Here is a 19201-nt window from a genome sequence, read left to right as displayed (position 1 = left end):
GGGCAGCCATAAAGAAGTCTCAAGAATACTGACATGTACATATTTAAATTTTTTATAGTCAAGTAAACAGAAACACTGGCTTTAATACAAAAATTTGAAAGTATCTTTCACAGAGAAGTAAAGTTCTAATGTAGCAATGTGATCTTTCCTTCCTTTCTTTCCTTCTTTCTTTTTTTTTTTTTTTCTGGTTTTTCGAGACAGGGTTTCACTGTTCAGCTTTGGAGCCTGTCCTAGACCATGCTGGCCTCAAACTCCGAATGATCCGCCTGCCTCTGCCTCACGAGTGCTGCGATTAAAGGTGGGATTAAAGGCACGCCACCAGTGAGTGCCCAGCGCAACGTGACTTTTCAATACACAAAGTATGTATCCTCAACTTCATAAATCACCAATTTCTCACTCTATAATCACTGCACTGAAATCTTGAGTAATAACAATATCAGGGGCTAGAGAGAGGACTCAACGAGTAATATGTCACACAAGCATAAGGACCCACATAAAAACCAGGCATAATGGCATGTGCTTATAGCTGCAGAACTTGGAAGAAGGCAGGCAAATCCCTGGGGCACACTGCCCAGCCAGCCTGTCTTAATCCCTGAGTTCCAGGCCAATGACAAACCTTGTCTCAAAACACAAGGCAGATGGTTCCTAAGGAGAAACACCCAAGGTTGAGCTCTGTTCTCCACAGGCATACACACGCACACACACATTACAAAACACCACAAACACCAAAAATAATTACAAGACATTTTCTGTAGTTTTTATGTAGAATAATCACTCACTAGAACTATTCAAAAATTCTGTTTATTATTTTTCTTTTTGGAACTATGTTTACATCTTTATTATACATAAGTCTATAAATTAATAAATCCTTATCAAAATAAAAACATACCCTGAATGCTCTATTCTTCTCTTCTTTTTGTTGTTTTTCCACTTCAACATGACGGGCGAGGCGAGCCAATGTTAAAGCAACTTTATCCTTCTGATGGTCTATATGGTCTTTGTGTTTAAAATTCTCCTATAGTAAAACAAAACAATTTTTATTCCACTTAATACAAAATCAACACTTAGACAATAAACATTCACTTCCAAACAGTTATTGCATTCAAGAACCATTTACTTCTATTATAGTTCTAAAAATCTTCCTGATGTGTGTGTTTTCAGATAGATGTGTGTATGTCTATGTGTGTGTTTGTGTATATGTGTGTAGGAGGGAGAGAGGGGAATGGAGAGAGATCTGACTTTATCTCCTGAGCACATATTTTATTGTGATATTTTGTAACTGATATGCTAACACAAGAGAAAAATGGACTCAAATAAAACACTGAATGAATTAAGTGGCTGGAGATATTGACCAGTGGTTAAGAGCATTGGCTACTTTCTAGAGGACCTAACTTGATTCCCTGCACCACATGGTGGCTCACAACTGTAACTCCAGTTCCAGGGGATCTGATGATGCCTTCTTCTGACCTCCAAGGGCATCAAGAATGCCCAGTGGTATACAAACATACATGCAGGCAAAACATCTAGATACACAAAACAAAAACATAACACATACATACACATAAACAAGCAACTCGAAACTACAAGTGGGGAAAAGGGAAAATATACAAACAGGCAATAAACAAAAAGGAAGACAAAAGAAGGGCAACAAATGGCAAAACAATAAAATAAATAAGGTATTAACCCAACTACTCTACATGGCAAGTCTAAATACACCAATTAAAAGATACATTGTCCAATACTTAAAAAAAATTTGAGGGCCAGTGGGATTGCTCAGTGGGTAAATGCTCTTGGTTGCCAAGCTTGAGCATCCAAATTCACCCAGAACCCACAGGGTAGAAACAGAGAACCGACTCACACATGTCCTCTGACCTCCACCCGCACCAGAACATGAACACACTCACACATATACACACACATGCACACAAATAAATATATGTAAATTATAAGAAATCTTCCTTTAAATATAGAGCCACACAGAAATAAAAACAAAGAATGAAAAAACAGATTATTTGCTTAGGGCTAAGGATTTAGCTCAGTGGTAGAGTGCTTACCTAGCATGTACAAGGCCCTCAGTTCAATTCCCAGAGGCAGAAGATGAGGAGAGAGAGAGAGAGAGAGTAAGAGGGAGGTAAGAAAGAAAAGGGGAGGGAGAGAGAGAAAAAAAGAGAGATTTGCTAACAAAGAGGTCAGAGGTTGACTTCAGATGTCTCAATTGCATCTCACCTTTTCTTGTTTGTTCTTTTTTTTTTTTTTTGGTTTTTCGAGACAGGGTTTCTCTGTGGTTTTGGAGCCTGTCCTGGAACTAGCTCTTGTAGACCAGGCTGGTCTCGAACTCACAGAGATCCGCCTGCCTCTGCCTCCCGAGTGCTGGGATTAAAGGCGTGCGCCACCACCGCCCGGCTTCTTGTTTGTTCTTTAACAATTTCATACATTTATAGAACGTACTTGATCAGTCACCTCTGCCCTGCCTTCTCACACTCCCATCCTGTCCTTCCTCCCCTCTGCACTCCTTTTGACCCCTTTTTTCTTCCCAATTACTCTCCCTCTTACTTTTTTATCTTGTTTGTTTGCGACTCACTGGGTTTTGTTTTCTTCATAAAAATAAACAAAAAGAACCCTGACTACTAATCTCAAGAGTAAACTGAGAGATAGTGCTGGAACCTCGGTGGGAATATAGTAAAGGAAGCTAACACACACTAACTTTTTAAAATTTGCCAATTCTGAAGTTAACAATTTAAAAATGAAAACATATGTTAAGTATTTTCTCCTTAATAATAATAGGACGTAGGTTCAATAGTTACATGGTACTATTACTATTATTATTACTTATCAAGTCTCTGTCTGAGGACCAGAAGAGATAGCTGAGGCTTAAGGCCTGGCACAGTGGTACAGCGCTTGCCCAGCAGAATCACAGAACAAGCCAGCGTGAGTGAACGACAAACCCACTGCTAAAGGTACAAAGTGAGACACAGCCACTAGACATACTGGATTACAGTCTTCAGTGGCTACAGGAGAACTCACTGGCATTGGAAAACAACCCCTGCTCTGACAGCAATGCAGCAGGCAATCCAAGGACTCAAACAGCCTAGAGACTTTCAATTAGAACTCCAGAGAGAGAAATTTCCATCACCTTGTTAGCAACCTTCCCTGTCTACCTGAATGGATCTAGAGCCACCATGGAAACACGCCCTGAGAATGTCTACAAGGGCGGCCCCAGTACTGTCTACTCACTCCCCTAGTCCTATCAGAGGATGCAGACAGTTGTTCAATTTCCTGTCACTGTATCCTTGCTGTCCCAATGGACTGAGCGCTCAAACTGTGAGCCAAACAACTCTCTCCTATTTTGAGTTGCTTTTGTCAACTACTTCATTATAGCAATGAGAAAAGGTAACACATGAGGCCAACTTCAAAAAAAAAAAAATTTCAGGACAGATGAAAGTTCTTAAATATCTTATAAAACTAAGAGTAAGGGTTCACAATTCTTAGGACTAGAAATGTTTACCATTCACTAATGCCAAAACGTTGTGATTTAATATGAAGTCACAGAATAAAATTCTAGAACTTCCCATAGACTCAGGCTAGATTTGCCATTGGCTTTAGATTGAATTATCATTTATATTCTTAGATCTTTTCTAAGATCAGATTTCAGATGTGTAACTTACCAAGGTCACATTAAACTAACTCTGAATTCACATAAGAAGGATAGGTTTTAAGTTTTATTGGAATATTAGCAGCTATAGCATCTCCAGGACCACATATCTTGAAGTACTCACCAAGGTCACCTTAGACTAACTTCTGTATATGATACAAAGTACAACTAACGATTCCATATGGACAGCAAATAAAAGGTTTTGTGGTTGGGGTAATATAGGAAACCTGTAGGGAATATTCTGATGAGGAGTCTCTATTTGCACATAAGTAGGTAGTAAGCAACAATACACCTCCCCTAGTACTGGGGATTAAACCTAGGACCTTGCATGTTCTGCAAGTGCTCTAACCTATGCAACATCTAGGCCCTCTTTCCTTTCTCCATTTTGAGACAGTCTCACTATGTTGTCTAAGTCAGACTTTCCGTCTTCCTGCCCTGGCCTCCTGAGAAATTGGACTGCAGCATGAACCACCCCCCCCCCAGCTTATCTCTATTTTTGACCTCTCAGTTTCTTTCAGAGCCAGAACTGCACAGAATTAACAAAGATAGTACAAAGTTAAGAGGTGAAAAAGCAGACACATCACTTAGCCAGTATAAAATTCATAGACTTTTATATTTTGTTGCTCTTAAGAGGGTCTGTTATAGGCTAGGCTGTCCTCAAACTTGCTATGTAGTCAAAGGTGAGTCTAAATTCCTGGTTCTTCTGACTCCATTTGCCAAATGCTGTGATTTAGGTGTGAGCCACCACATCTGGCTAACTTCTTAATGCTTTTATTAAAAAAAATCTGAGATTAAACATGTCAAGTATCGTGGGTATCCCAGAAATGGCAATCAAATTCAGGATATTAGTTAACCTCATGTCTATGAGGTTCAAGCAGAGGCATTATACAAACGGTATAACTTGGGAAGGAAGAAAAGAGGACTCTTTAATGACATCCAGCTGAACAGTCTCAGCTCTGTGACAAACTGATTACACTATCCTTTTCCCGTATGTTGCAGATCAGTAACCATTTCACCAGAAACCAGTTCTGACTATAAACTTAAATTCTAACTCTGATAGTAAGAGATTCATGAATAATTACCTCCAATGAGAATTCTATCATTTTGACAAAGTTTTCACCAAAAGATTTATCAAATGTAATGCACAAGGATTCCCTGGAAAGTATAAGAACCTGACACTTTCACTAGATCACTAGAAATTGTGGTCTGCTACGTAAACTGTACAATAAAGTACAATCATTAAATAAACCAATGAACTGACACAAAATCCTGCTAATCAATAAAGTGATGCTAAACTTATATTTCAGTATCTTTCTTTTCTATCACATAGACATAAACGTGAAAATAATACCATACAGCAAATCCAGAAAAGTATAAATCAAAATGTCTATAGCAGTTATGCCTGTCTAGAGGGTCTCCTCCTTTCATACCTAGTTTCTAATTTTCCCACAATCAGTACTGGCAATGAAACTGTTAACAAACCTATTGATGATCAAGAGTAGATGAAGACAGAATGCGGTAAAACTTTGAATCTTTTGTTGCTTGGAAATAAATACCCAAGAGATAAAATGAGTGGATTACAATTTCCCGAAGCCCAACAGAAGCATATTGATTAATTCTAGGTATAGTGGTGCATAAGCCTGCAGTCCTTGCTACTTGAGAAGTGGGGAAAAGCGTGCTTAAGATTATGCATGGAGACCAACCTGACAATACAGTAGGTATCTCAATAAACTAAGAACTAAGGTAAGTGACTTATATACAGAAGGTTTAGTGGCTCCTGTTAAGATTAAGTACCATTGCCATTTTAAAGCAAAAGACTACTTGGTTAAAACCATTTAATATTGTTTTTGTTTACTTATATATGTGCCTTTCTAGTATATTTTGGCTTTTAAAGAGACTGGTTCCCATGTTAAATCTCCAACTCTTGGGCCCCAATGATACACCTCTTCAAGCTTCCCAAGTGGAGGGACAGCAACCCTGAAACACCACACCCAGCTCACATGTGCTTTCTGAAAACATCCAAAGCCCACGCACTAACTGCATTTTAAATAACAATACTTAACCAAAGTAAAAGCTAAAGTTTTTAAGTATTTCCTTATCTAAGTTAGAATCCACTTTCTTCTATCTGCAACCGAAAATTTGCCCAATTATAAAAGCTTGTTCAATTATAAAGGTAGGTCATTTCGCAAATGTGTTTAAAAGGAGCTGATTACATCACAAAAGAAATTCTTATTAGCAGTTAAATTTCTCCCAAACTAATCTTCAATGAATGCCTACATAAATGACTAACAGATGAACTTTCTTTTGAAATCCACTTACAAATACTTGCTTCACAGATCATTGTATTCTCAATTCTGAAAGGTATTCTTATATAGTTTAGTCAGCTGAGTGCCAGAGGGTTGCCAACTCTCCCCTAGTAATTAAGAACTGTCCTTAACACTGAGTGCTGAGAACAATGTAAGCCTTTTGGTTTTTCCTTTTCAATACATTGTCTTGCAACATAGCCCAGACAACCCTCAAAGTCATGGCAATCACCCTGCCTGGCCTCTTGAAGGCTGGGATTACAAACTGAATGTTTTATTAAAAAACTCTTGTCAGGCGTGGCAGCAACATGCCTATAATCTCAGCAGTAGGGAGGCAAAAGCAGGTCTGAGGCCAGTGTAGGGCTAAAATGTTACCTAGAATTTTTTTCCTGGCATCTCTCCCCCTCTATTTTTGGAGACAGTCTCATTTTGTGTGGTCCAAGTTGACCTCAAACTTAAGCCAAACAATCCTCCTGCCTCAGTTTTACAAATACTAGGATTATAAGTGTGAACTACCATGAATGGCTTTTTTTGGGGGGGGGGGGACTTAAGGTATACACCACCGCACTCAGCCCACAAATTCTTTCAGTTCACTTCTCATACAACTTTCACCAAATGTTGACTCCCAACCTTTTCTTTATTGCTGTCACTAGCTAAATCAGTTGTTCAGAAATATTTTACCAAGATTAACTCAATAAAACTGTAAGGTTAAAGAAGTGAGTCTGCTTTGACAAGTGCTAGAAACACAATGTTGAAAATCATGGGGTTTTATGAATAAAATCACTGAATAACAGCTTGAGGTAGTATATAAGTGGCTTAAATAATACAAAAAAGACATTCTTGAATCACTGCTCATCTCTAAAAAGGTAATTTTAATAGCAATATTAAATTTTGTATTTCCTATAAAATTATTTTAACTGAAACATGGATAAACTATATCCATGTTTCAGTTAAAGTAATTCTGTAATTAATTTAATTCTGTAACATGAGATAACTACTCAACCTATTTCACAGGATAACAGAAGATAAGAGAAAAAGCATTCTGCAAAAGCTGGCTCAAAGAAGAGCTCTCAGCAACCATTTTCCAACCTGACTCACCAAAAGGCACTTTCTGGTTTTTGGCAAAGATACTAAAAATGCAATAAAAATCTGTTGGTTATAGGAGGTTGAATAGTAAAAGGCGTGCACAGAAAACGACCCAAGGCAAAAGTTCATTTAGCTTCATTACCCTTAACTGCTATGTAAAGGACCCCAAGTTCAAAAAGCTAAAAACAGAGGCCAACTGCAAAACAGTATACACTAACCATCTGCCTAGAGTACTTGGTCGGGAAGACTTCCTGAAACAAACGCATTACCAAATTTAAAGCCCTTTGTCATCAGTTTTCCAAGGTTGGTTTGTAATCTGTAATCCCAAAGTTCTAGGTACCAGAAGTCCCTTTTGCCCAATTTATGATTCAAGTCTCATCCCAAAAAAGTTTGAAAGGCAGCAAGTTTTCTCAAGAATTTTATATACAAATACAGATAAAGCAGGAGATAAACACAATGCAGTACAATATATATTCATCACCCCCAGTGATAATTTTAAAACCAAAAAACCCTTTTTACAAAGCCATCTCCTTCCCACTCCAATTTATTGTTCACAAATACAGAGTTCACAGAATATCTGCTTTATATAAACAAAGTCAAAATCCAAACATGCAGATATACCCCATTCTATACTTTTTACCAGTAAGAAAGCTGGTACCACCAAATCTGTTAAATAAGATTCTACCTGTCATATCTTTTGAGTAAGCTGTTAGTATCTTTCTATATTTATTTTTCTAATGACAGACCCTCAGCACAGGAAACACGTATGTGCATGCGCGCAGGAGTTTATACAACTTTGGAATTAAAGGAGGATTTCTAACTATCTTAGACTATGTGAAATTGTGAGAAAGAGTTACTTTTAACCCTGAGTGCCACTGTGATGCCTCTGACAGAGAAAGCGAAGGGGAGGAAGGAGGTGGGAGGGGAGGCAGAGAAAAAGAGAGGAGGGAAGGAAAAGTGAGCAGGACAAGACACAGTGGCTCATGCCAGTGATTCCCACACTCAGGAGGCTGAAGCAGAAGGACCACTGCCTATCTGAGGTTAGCCTGGGCTACAGAGTAGACCCTGTCTCAAAACAGAAAGAGAACTTGGAATGTAACTATAAGGTGCTTGCCTAACATTCAACAAGGCCCTGGGTTTGAGCCTCAGCACCACATAAACCAAGCATGGTCACCCATGTCTGTTACCATAGCACTCAAGAGGTGAGGGCAGGGGGATCAAAAATTCTAAGTCATCCTCAGCTATACAGTGAGTTCAAGGTCAGCCTGAGCTACATGAGATCCTGTATCAGAAAAATAAAAAGGAGAAAAAACAAAGAAAAAAAGCAGAGGTTGATAAAGTGTTCAGAGGCTACTGGAATTACCACAAGCACAAAATGCATGAGCACAAATCACCTGCAGGTGCCAACTACAACATTCTTACACATGTTCATTTTCTCCACGTCTGCCCGGAAACTGTTCCTAAGTCAAAACTGAGAGCTATCGGCCACAGCTGCTGCTCTGAAGAAGGTACTGGCTAAAGGACCCTATGCAGCATTAGCCAGGAGGGATTCTACTCTGTGTCTTCAGTGCTCTCCACCAGTCCTCAGTTCTCGCTCACTGCTTAAACTGCCCCAGGAAAGGAATGCAATGTTGAGGTCTTTCTTCAGCTTCAATTATTTTAGACGTGCATAGCAGACACAGTATAAAACAATTTCTGAACACTTCCATAACCTTTAGGCAACGGCCACACAAGCAATACACCGAGTCACAGGAAACGACACATCTTCATGCATAACTTAGCCTCTCCACAGTTTCATTTCCTTCATTTCTGTACATCTGTAAGGCTGTTCTTACCGTTCTGAAGCCAGACACACCTCATGGCAGTCTTAGTTCTCCCTCCTAAATCAAAGGCTGCTTCTCCAGCAGACCAACTACACTAACACCCTCCAAAGTCAGCTGAGTCAGCTGGTAGGAAGGCTTTTCTGACCTCTCTAGCTGGCCTTTCTCATGACAACGTCACCACACGTATTCCTGTGAATAAAGAAGTTACTGCAGTGTACGGGCATCAGAATGCCTGGCTCTTCCTCGGCTTCTGTTCTGGATGGAGTCCCATGTGAGAACGTATTCCATAACCAGACCTCAGTGTACCCATACCTTTCTCGGTCCTTGCCTACACACAGTGGATACTGAGGTGTGACTGACAGCTGCCCATGCCCAGTGGATGACCCCACACCCATGTACACATGGGCAGCACTAAATAAAGCTGTGGGAAATTTTAAAAGAGCTAAGCTGGGAGGGAGATTTCTAAGCTGGAGGGGAGATTTGTTTAGGGAGGCCCAGGAAACCAGGAGGGAGTGGGGACGAACATGATGAAGATACATGGTACACAAGTATGAAATTTTCAAAAAAGTAAAAAGCATGCAATTCATCCCATTCACAGGAAATCTAAGAATGCAGAATAACAAAATTAGTTATAAAATTAAATCTGCATTAGGCTTTAGTGTTTTTCAAAGTATTTATTTGTCTGGAGGCAGGGTCCATGTAGGCCTGGCTGTCCTGGAACTCACTATGTAGATTAGCCTGTCTCTGCCTCCCAGTGCTGGCATGTAATGGCGTGTGCCACTACACCCAGTTAGTACCTTAAAGTAGGGAAACAGAGGCTGAGACAATAAGTGACTTGCTAATACTGAGGTCAAAGCCTTTAGTGTTTTAAAATTCAAACACCATTCCACCTTTGTTTCACTACACAAAAATGGAACAAAAAAGTAAGAGATAAAAATTATGACTAATCAGTGCCATGAGTGAACTGAGTCTGAGTAGTGGAGCAGAAGCTGTGAGCACTGTGACAACAGCCATAGCACAGAACCTCGACAGAAGAGTGAAGGTTATTCCTCATCTCAAAGGTGGGATAACTAAAACTCAGTACCAAGTATTAACAAGACGACATGGATAGCCATAAACAGAAAAAGATTTGTCCCTAAAAGATGTGACCCGAGGGAGTCTGCATCAAAGTGGAGGCACACCACTGGAACACATCTGCACAGAGATGAAGGTAGCTAGGAATGCTTAGTACATACAGCACACACGTTCTGTCCTTGCCTTTCTTCCAGACAGGAAACCGACAAATCCACTGCAACCAAGATCAAGGTAGTCTAAGCATTCACAATACACAGAGCTATTACAGGTCATTAAAGAAATATAAATACATGCACAATTCTGTGCTAAGAATCTAAATGAGGTTATTACATATTAAATATATTTTATTTAAGATATTATGGAATGGGCTGCATTCCAAACAGGAAAATTTCCACAAAGAAATAGGACTTGTTATTGTTTTTTTAATTTTTTCTTGAAACAGGGTTTCACTATGTAGCCTTGGCTGGCCTACCATTGGCCATATAGATCAGGCTGGCCTAGAAGTGATAGGGATCTTCTGCCTGCCTCTGCCTCCATAATGCTGGGAATCAAAGGTATGGGACATCACACCTAGCTGGCAATGAAATGTTTTTCAAACAAGACTTGGAATCCTAGCACTTGAGGCAGGAGGGTTGCAACAAGTCCTGAGCCAGCCTGGGCTATACAACAAGACCCTCTATGAAAGCACCTCCCTCCCACACACACCAAGCAACAACAACACACCCTGTGTCTTAATTGGAGGTAATTTCATTCCATCATTATTCAGGTCAGTGTTGCCTCACTAACTAAAAAAGATACAAAGGGTCCATAGCACAATAAGTTACTTAACATATATACTGCATTATAAATAAGTCCTAGGAGTGTGACTCAGCCATCACAGACAAAAATGGGAGTTCTGTGTCCCTTCAAATGGAATGCTGTAATAGTCACTCTTACAGAAAAGAAAACGAAACACATGGCATAAAGTTCATGGGGAAAAGGAGCACATGAAAGCTAGCCTTGTACAAGGACGAACAGAACCTCTAACAAAGCAATACTTGAGGCATTTACAGTCAAAGTTGAATTTTTAAAAAATATCACCAAATATATATTTACTTTCACTTATACAAAAGAGAAGAGGCAAGAATACTAAACACACTATAATACTCAAAAACAAAATCTAAGGTCTTCCAAGTTGTAAAAGAAACCTGAGAACTCTAACCTCGAAAAATCCAATAAACCATCTGCAATAACTCCCTCAAAAAAAACTAGTAAAGCCCTTAAAACCCAAAGATTGGTTGACTTTAAACATATCAGAGCTATACTATAAATGAATTTTATGATAATAAATTTAACCATTAACAATATATACAGAATGATCTGTGAAGAACATACAATGGCTCACTTCTGGAATCCCAGTTCTTGGGAAAGTGAGGTGAAATTGTCTTGGAGTCAGAGCCAACCTGAACTATAGAGACACTGTATCTAAGACAAAACCAACAGCAACAACACCACCAATTAAATATAAACATCTGAACTAAGAAAATGCCATGAAATGAGACATTACAAATCCCCCCCCCAAAAAAAAACAATGAAAGTTCAAGAGTCAGGAAGAACTGAGACTGGACTGGCTATGAAATTCTTTTTCTTTCTTTTTGAGACAGTGTCTCATGTAGACCGTGAGGGCCACAAACTCAAAGAGTAGCTAAAGATGTTGAACTTCTGATCCTCCTGCCCCTACATCCTAAGTGCTGGGTTTAGGCATACCATTACTAGTTGATGCAGTACTGGGATTTGATCCCAGGGCATTCTGCCCATTAGGCAAGTACTGTTCTCACTGAACTATATTCTCGGCCCCTGTATTTTTTTTTTAAAGATTTAAAAAAAAACTAAATACATTCTTATCACAAATGCTTTTGACTATTAAACATACAAATTAAATGACATTTAAATATACAAATTAACATCAAAATCTTGGCTAGTAGAACAAAATGGCTCACACTTTCTAATTCCAGCACTTAGGAACATGAAATAGGATTGAGAGGTGGTTGGGGAGGAAAAGAGAGGGAAGAGAAGCGATGGGGGAGAGACGGAAGGAAAACTTGAGCAAAGTTTTCCTTTGGTGGGTGGGGAAAGGATTCAAAATAGATAAAGTGCTTGCCACATAAGTACAAGGACTCAAGTACCCATGTAAAATGCTGAGCACATTAGCATGCATGTGTAATATATATAGTATGAGGTGGGGGTGGGATGGAGAATTCCTGGACCTCACTGTCTAGCTAGTCTTGGGTTGGCTAACCCTGTGATCTCATAGTTCAATAAAAGACCCTATCTCAAACAAACAAACAAACAAATGAAAAGTAAATAAGGAAGACACCTGACATCAACCTCTGGCCTCCGTGTGCTACACACACACACACACACACACACACACACCATACATACACGTATATCATGCATACACATTTATGCTAAGTATACAAAATCTCAATATCAAAGAGATTAAGGGAAAAATCAGACTTCCTTGGGAAGAGATTCTGGGTAAAGACAGATCAGTATCAAAACCCTTAGCAAGACTGGCAGGACTAAAAGCCCAGCATGGTGCCATTCCCCTGAAGTCCCTGCCCCCAGGAGATGAAAGCAGGAAAATATGTATGGGGCAGCCTGAGGAGCTACTTAAAGCCCCTCTCAAGACACAACTGAACTGGGACCACCTCTACATCCTACAGGAAGTGAACACAAACTCCAGTAGTAAGATCTTAAGTAATACAAAAGTGCATTATAATAAAGTCAAATAAAAAATGACACAGGAGTACAAAAATGGGACTACACTAGTAAGAGAAAAAGAATTTAATAAAACACCATTCTCAATCATCCAGGAAAGGAAACTCCATAGATTTTAATGGTTTATGAAACTTGCTAATTATGAAGAAAATCCGCATTCAATACAGTAAACAACACTCACTTACTGATAACTTCTTTAAGTTTTAAGTGAAAAAAAAACTGTCTAGTTTGTATGTCCACTAAAAACCACACAGAATCAACCTGACTAACCGAATGACATGCATAAGATGTATCCACAGTAACAATTAGTTATTGGTCTAGCCATCAACATTAAGTACATATGGGTAAATTTCAAAAAAAGGGGAACTAGACAGTGCAAAACTGGGGCAAAATATGCCTCACATTGAAGAACAAAAATTGTTATTGCAGTCTTCTACTCCTAAAAGGATCTAACACATAATCCTAAACCTTCAGCAGAATCCCAATGAACTAGAACTTCAAGAATGATGAGTGTGGCTAACCTTTCTGTTACCCTTATCAGTATCCAATTCTACAGTGAGAGGGAATTCTGGACTTTGTCTTTTCAACCTCCTTGCTTACAACACCTGAGAGGTATATATCCTGGATGTGTCAGGCCCTTAAGGATGCTATCAATCAGGTCACTTAGGTATAATGCAGTAAAGTAGCCTGAAAGAATATATGCTGCCCTCAAAAATAGCATTTTGAAGGCTAATAAATGCAGTTATACTAATAAAGAAGCTGCCAGTTTAAAAAGGAAAAAAAAAACAAACAATTATACTGACAAGGAAGCTGCCACAGACTACTATATATAAATATATAGTGCCATCAACTTTACTGTTTAAAATGACCTTGCTGTTTTTATCCCAGTAAACACATCCATTAAGCAAATATAAGTTGTTTTACTATGGCTATGATGAGCAAGGTTAGATGTGAGATAAATGACTACATCAGAAAATCTAGAATATACAAAGAAAAAAAGAGCTACTTTTATGTCTAGAAACCAATCATTAAAACCTAAAACAAACTTCTGTGACATTAATTAAATAAAGAGGGAGATTTATGCTATAACCTTCTGAAATTAGTAACAGTGCTATAAAAAAACAAATTAGCATTCAGAAGTACATGAAAATAGTGCAATTGTACAGATAATAAAGATAATAAACTAGGTAAATCACTGTGAAGTCACATGAACACCACATCGAAGGTTAGGTCTTAAACATAAGAATGAAATTTTAAAAGGCACTTTATATAACAATAAATGGAAACAGTATTTCTCTATACACAGTAACTACAAAAAAACATATTGTCTTCAAATACATCTTACGTCTAGTCAAGAAAGGACATTTTGAAGGAAAGGATCACTAAACACATCCCTTTCGAGAAAATCAAATCATTAAACTTTTAAGTACTCCAAGGTATCTAAAAAAGCTAGTGATATTCTCACTCAACCTAATAGGAAATTCTGCTGCAGGCTCTGCAGACACAATCTAAATATTTAGCTGGTTAAATCTAAATGCTATATTCTACTGTACTGTCTACTGGGGTTGTCTCACTACACCAAGTACCAACTTTTATAACACCATCATAATCATTCAAGTTTGCCAGAGTTAAAAAAAAAGAAAGATAAACAGGTAAAAGATGTTGGAATATTTCTGAGTCAAGTAGCTACAGCTAAGAGAGCTCCCACCCTACCTACCATACTCTGTTCACAAACGACTCAAGGGCCAAATACTTTTTTAGTTTGTCTGTTTAATCACTAATCTGGTGATTTCCTGACACTCTTCACTTTCAGGAAAATTGAGTCCTTTGGAGTTGCTTGGACTTAACAATTAGTAGTCAAGCAATGTACTTCATTAAGAAATAGCTTAAACATCTAAGATGATAGTAGGGCTGTCCTGAACATATTTAACAGTGTATAATATTGTGAAAATTATTAAAGTGCTAAATTTCATGTGCTTCTTATGTTGTTGTCTACTATGATTTAAAGCAATAATCGGTACAAATAAATTAGGTGGGAATGCCAAAAGTTTCCAAGAACACGTCTTCAAGCATTATTTATTTTTGTTTCATTTTTGAACAACAGGAGTTTCTCAAATCATATGTGCTATGTAGCATCTAATTCAGGGCAAGATGGAAAAGGAGGAACATCTGCAGTAACCCGAACTAGTCAGAAACACTGCACAAAGTTGCATGCACCCTTTTTCCCCAATGCCGTCTGAGTGGCTACTCCTTTCTCAGAAGAAACTGCACTGCCATGGGTAGGGGCTTGAGTCTACGCCTTTGTATAGAATTCGCTGTGAGCTACAAAAGTCTGTTTTTTTCTGGAGCTCATCTGAGAGACACTTTAGAGAGCCCTGGAACGAACCTAAGGAAGTCAAAGTAAAATGTTGTTAATAATACAGAAAAGTAAGTTAAATATTAACCCTAGATACAATTTGGTTAAATTTGCTAAATGCTTGATAACTAGTTCAGGTTTAATCTACAAAGAAAACAAATAGGTCCAATACAGTACCCTAAAATGATCTGACAAAGTAACTTCATCCAAGCTGTGAAATCCATGCCTTCAATCTAGATGCACAAATGAGAAGTGCCAGCCGGGCCTTTATTTGGAGGCAGAGCTAAGCTGATAGCTATGGGTCCAAGGCCAGCCTGGTCTACATATCAAGTTCTATGTAGTAAGACAAAGAAATGTAGATTAAGCAGAGTGCTGGCTATGGGTATGATAGGAGGAAGGCATTGTCTAATGACTTACAAAGAGGTTAGCATCACAGAAAATGTCAACCACTATGATGTAAGAATCATGGTAAGAAACAGAAATCACACAAACCCCTAAGACAGTGCTATATTCCACTAATAGTATATTTAAAACATTTTGATCAAGCAGATTAAAAATAAAGAAAAAGCAGGTGTTTGAACATCCAAGACGTTACATAATTACATTTGTGAAAAAATTATTTTTTGGCTGCCAAGTTACATTAGGTGAAGTGTTCAAACCTCCTCAAACTTGACACTTTCTACTTTAAAAGTCATGCTGTGAAGACAAGGACATAGGGGCTAGTATATTATACAGCCATTGCCTTGAGATTAGAATGATACCGTGGGACACTAACATAACTGAGGTATCTGCTGCCAGCTCCAGAAAGGTGGAGCGTTATTATTGGGAGCAAAATGTAAATCATCTCTTAGAGTTAGTCCAGTTGGATTACACGACAAATTAAGTCAACCAAGAACACATCACTTAAGTGTTGATTCCAACCTTTCAAGAATTCAATAAGAAGTATTATCATCTATATTCAGAAACAGCTGTGTATCTTGAAAACACCCAATCACACTTTACGTATCGGGGATTTCTCAAGGAAGTCTAGACTAATGTCATCCCTCTTTACTTCAAGAGACCAGATTGTCAGGCATGTTTGGAATTCTTGCTCTTAAAGAGTTCAGATTTGCATGCCTGGATGATGGGAATAATCTGTATTTCCAGGGCCATGGCGATGCATTTGTCTATTGTACTGAGAATGTAATGCACTATCAACCTCAAAAGAAGCAACTGCTTAGAAAACAGGTTTAAGAAGGCCGTCTCACTGGAAGGCCCACTTTCACGCCCGAGTCTCACAGGTGGTAAGTCAAAGACTACAAGGATTGATGGCAATGAAAGCTATCCCACATGCAGCGTTATGAGCAGTGATGGTGTGGGAGCCTTCAGTCAGGATGAAGAGTTTAACTTTTCTACAGTCATGTTACAGGTAGGAAAATATTTTTTCCACTTTGAGTCCAAAAGTAGACCTGTCACATTTAATCATCCCAGTTAGAAGTAAACTGGATTTGGCAAAAATTTTAAGGAATTCCAGCAGACATATAGCTTCATGACTGATAACTGTATGAACTATGGTGAGCTGATAATCTTAACAGAGGGACTGTAACACATCTACCACTTTTTGATGACCCATCAAGCTGAAGCCTGAAGTTCCAGAAGCACTGGTGATCTAAAAATGAAGGTTTTGCACTTCAGTCTTAGTAAACACTGATCTAGTAGCAAATTGTTTCCAGATCCAAAATCTGCTAGTCCTCAGTTTACCAACAAGATTTTCCTGAGGCATGAATCTACACATTTTCTTTTAATTCCAGAAGATTCAGATTCCTGAGTACCCTTCTCTGGACTTATTTTGGAATAAAAATAATGGGTAAACCCCTGTCCAATACTCCTTAGAGCAAAGTCTCCATTTGGCCAACAAAGCTTAAGTCTTTTTATTATAAACTTCATTCCAAAGGTCTAGAACTCAGACATCAGCTGTGATTATTCCAGACATGCACTCATTTTCTGAGATGACCCCAACTTGAGGAAAAACAGGTAAAGTAGGATCTTGGAAGGCTAATCTGCTAAACATCCAGAGTATTAATTTTTATACCCATGTCGCTCTGGAGAGTCTCCCTTTTTTCTATATCTATAAGGGTGATTCCGGGGTTTGTACCAATCCCCTTTGGAGTACCCTCTGTTGTGATAATGTGCTTTCTGATCGTGACTATAAAAGTATCGATGCTGAGTATAGTATTTATTGTGATCTTTATATTCATTTTCTTTAATACTATTGTCTTCTGCAACAATAGCATTCACATCTTGTCCAAAAAGAGATGTACCATCAAAGGGCAAGTGTAAGATCTTCTCCTGGGTTTTCTTAGTGAGAGATGTAAGTCGAAGCCAGGCCTGTCTTCTATAGTCCACTGCCATGGCCATAACTCTGACTACAGAGTCCATTATGTCCCTGGTGGTACAAAGCTGCCAAAGTCCTGCATCCATGCCATCCGATATTATACACCTTGCTTTTCCACGATCAAACTCTGGATCATGAACCAGATCTTCCATGTCTTCCCAAAGTTTACGCTGATACTGAGTCATATAGGCCATATAGCTGGCAGCTCGGGCTGCAATGGAAGCAGCATGGTAGAACCTACAACCCATGACCTCCATTTCTTTTGAGGTAGAGTCTAAAGGAGATGTCGTGTTTCCTCTTTTGCTATGTTCTAGTACATCTATAATGGGTCCCTCAGCTGGTGGATTTGGTTGGAAAGGAGATGTGTCCTTGGCCACAGGATATACCCTATGTCCCATGAAGGAAGAAGGATGGCAATCAGCAGGGTCTTTAAAAACTTCAGTGGTGGCAATTCTCAAAAGTGGATGCAATGGAGGAACCAAACGTTTTTTAGAGGTCATCCAATCAGGCTTCCCCTCACATGTTTCGGTTTCAGACTGTAATGTCACCCTCTTTATAACACCTCTTTGTTCCATTCTCTTCAAAAGACCCGTGAAACTAGACTGCATGGGGTCAGTTGGCTGCCCTTTGTCATCAGCTGATGGAGATTTGCAATCAGCCTCTTCTTCAACTGTAGATAAGCCGTCCTCCTTAGAGGTGGACATATCCCAAGGAACTGATGAGTTCTCACTTGACCTAGAATGATGAAATCTAAAACAACTCCTGGACTGCAGATCACGTATGACTCTGGACATCTCAGCCACTTGTGTCTGGAGATACAGGATGGCATCCTGTCCATTCTGTGAAGCTGAAGACATCATGATAGGTAAATCTTCTTTGACCTCAGAAAAAGCCAAAGACTCTTGGGGGACCAGTAGTGATGATGAAGGTAGAGTCTGACTGTTTTGTGATTTAAGTGTCTCTGTTTCAGAGATATTAATATCTGAATTATTTTGATCATTTTTCTGGTTCTCCAATTGATTCTCAACAGAAGAAGGTTGAGAAACTATTCTTTGTGGACTGTTGGCACAACTCCCAGAGGAGGAGCTGCTGTCTCCAATGGGAAGAGGAACACTGCAGCTAGAGCACATTTCTGGGCGATGATTCTCAGAGGGTGGCACCTTAGATTCAGGCATTCTCTGGGTTATCCACATGAACAAGAAAACCAAGGAAGAAAAAAAAATGCTTTTAATATGTTAACTTTCAAGTGCAGAGATGCATGTCCAGTAAGTAGAATTCAAATTTTATATTATTATAAATAAGAATGACAGAAACAATAGATCAGCAAAAGAAAACAGAAGACAAATGCACAGGATTCATTACCCTTGACCCCATTAAAACAATAAGCATTAATGTTGAACATAAAAAAAAATCATGATAAAAATAAAATCATTTTGGAGTTGGGAGATGGTTTAGAATGTAAGGTGCTTGTCACACAAATATGAGAACCTGAGTTTAGATGCCTAGTATCCACATAAAAGCAAGGCATGCAACTGGACATCTGTAATTCTAGCACTGGGGAAATGGACACAAGCAAATCCCGAATGCACTGGTCAGACAGTATAGTTAGCCAGCCAGCTCCAGGTTCATTAAGAATTCCTCAAAAATAAAGTAAAATAAGTAAGGTAGAAAGCAACTGAAGAAGAACCCTGATGTTAGCCTCTGGCCTTCACATGTGTGTTCTTGCACCTGCACATACATTCACACACATCCATACAAACGTGTACACAC

The 19201-nt window shown here is 38.8% G+C and overlaps 1 protein-coding gene across 4 annotated transcripts in view; it reads right to left on the bottom strand.

Moving 5' to 3' along the window:
* Nucleotides 1–19201, bottom strand: part of Znf451 (zinc finger protein 451) — a 58453-nt gene that overhangs the window by 28146 nt on the left and 11106 nt on the right. For 3 of the 4 annotated variants that reach the window (XM_041655249.1, XM_041655248.1, XM_041655250.1), the window contains exon 4: nucleotides 890–1015. In XM_041655249.1, coding sequence (XP_041511183.1) covers nucleotides 890–1015 — 126 coding nt within the window. Of the gene's footprint in view, nucleotides 1–889; nucleotides 1016–7116; nucleotides 18610–19201 lie in introns of those variants that run through there. The other variant, XM_041655251.1, reaches the window with a different exon arrangement.

The sequence above is a fragment of the Microtus oregoni genome, unplaced genomic scaffold (genome assembly GCF_018167655.1).
Source record: "Microtus oregoni isolate MIOR12 unplaced genomic scaffold, Mior012 000007F_ref0000211, whole genome shotgun sequence".
Taxonomy (NCBI): Eukaryota; Metazoa; Chordata; class Mammalia; order Rodentia; family Cricetidae; genus Microtus; species Microtus oregoni.
The sequence above is the reverse complement of the archived record's forward strand: the minus strand, read 5'-3'. Positions and strand labels throughout refer to the sequence as shown.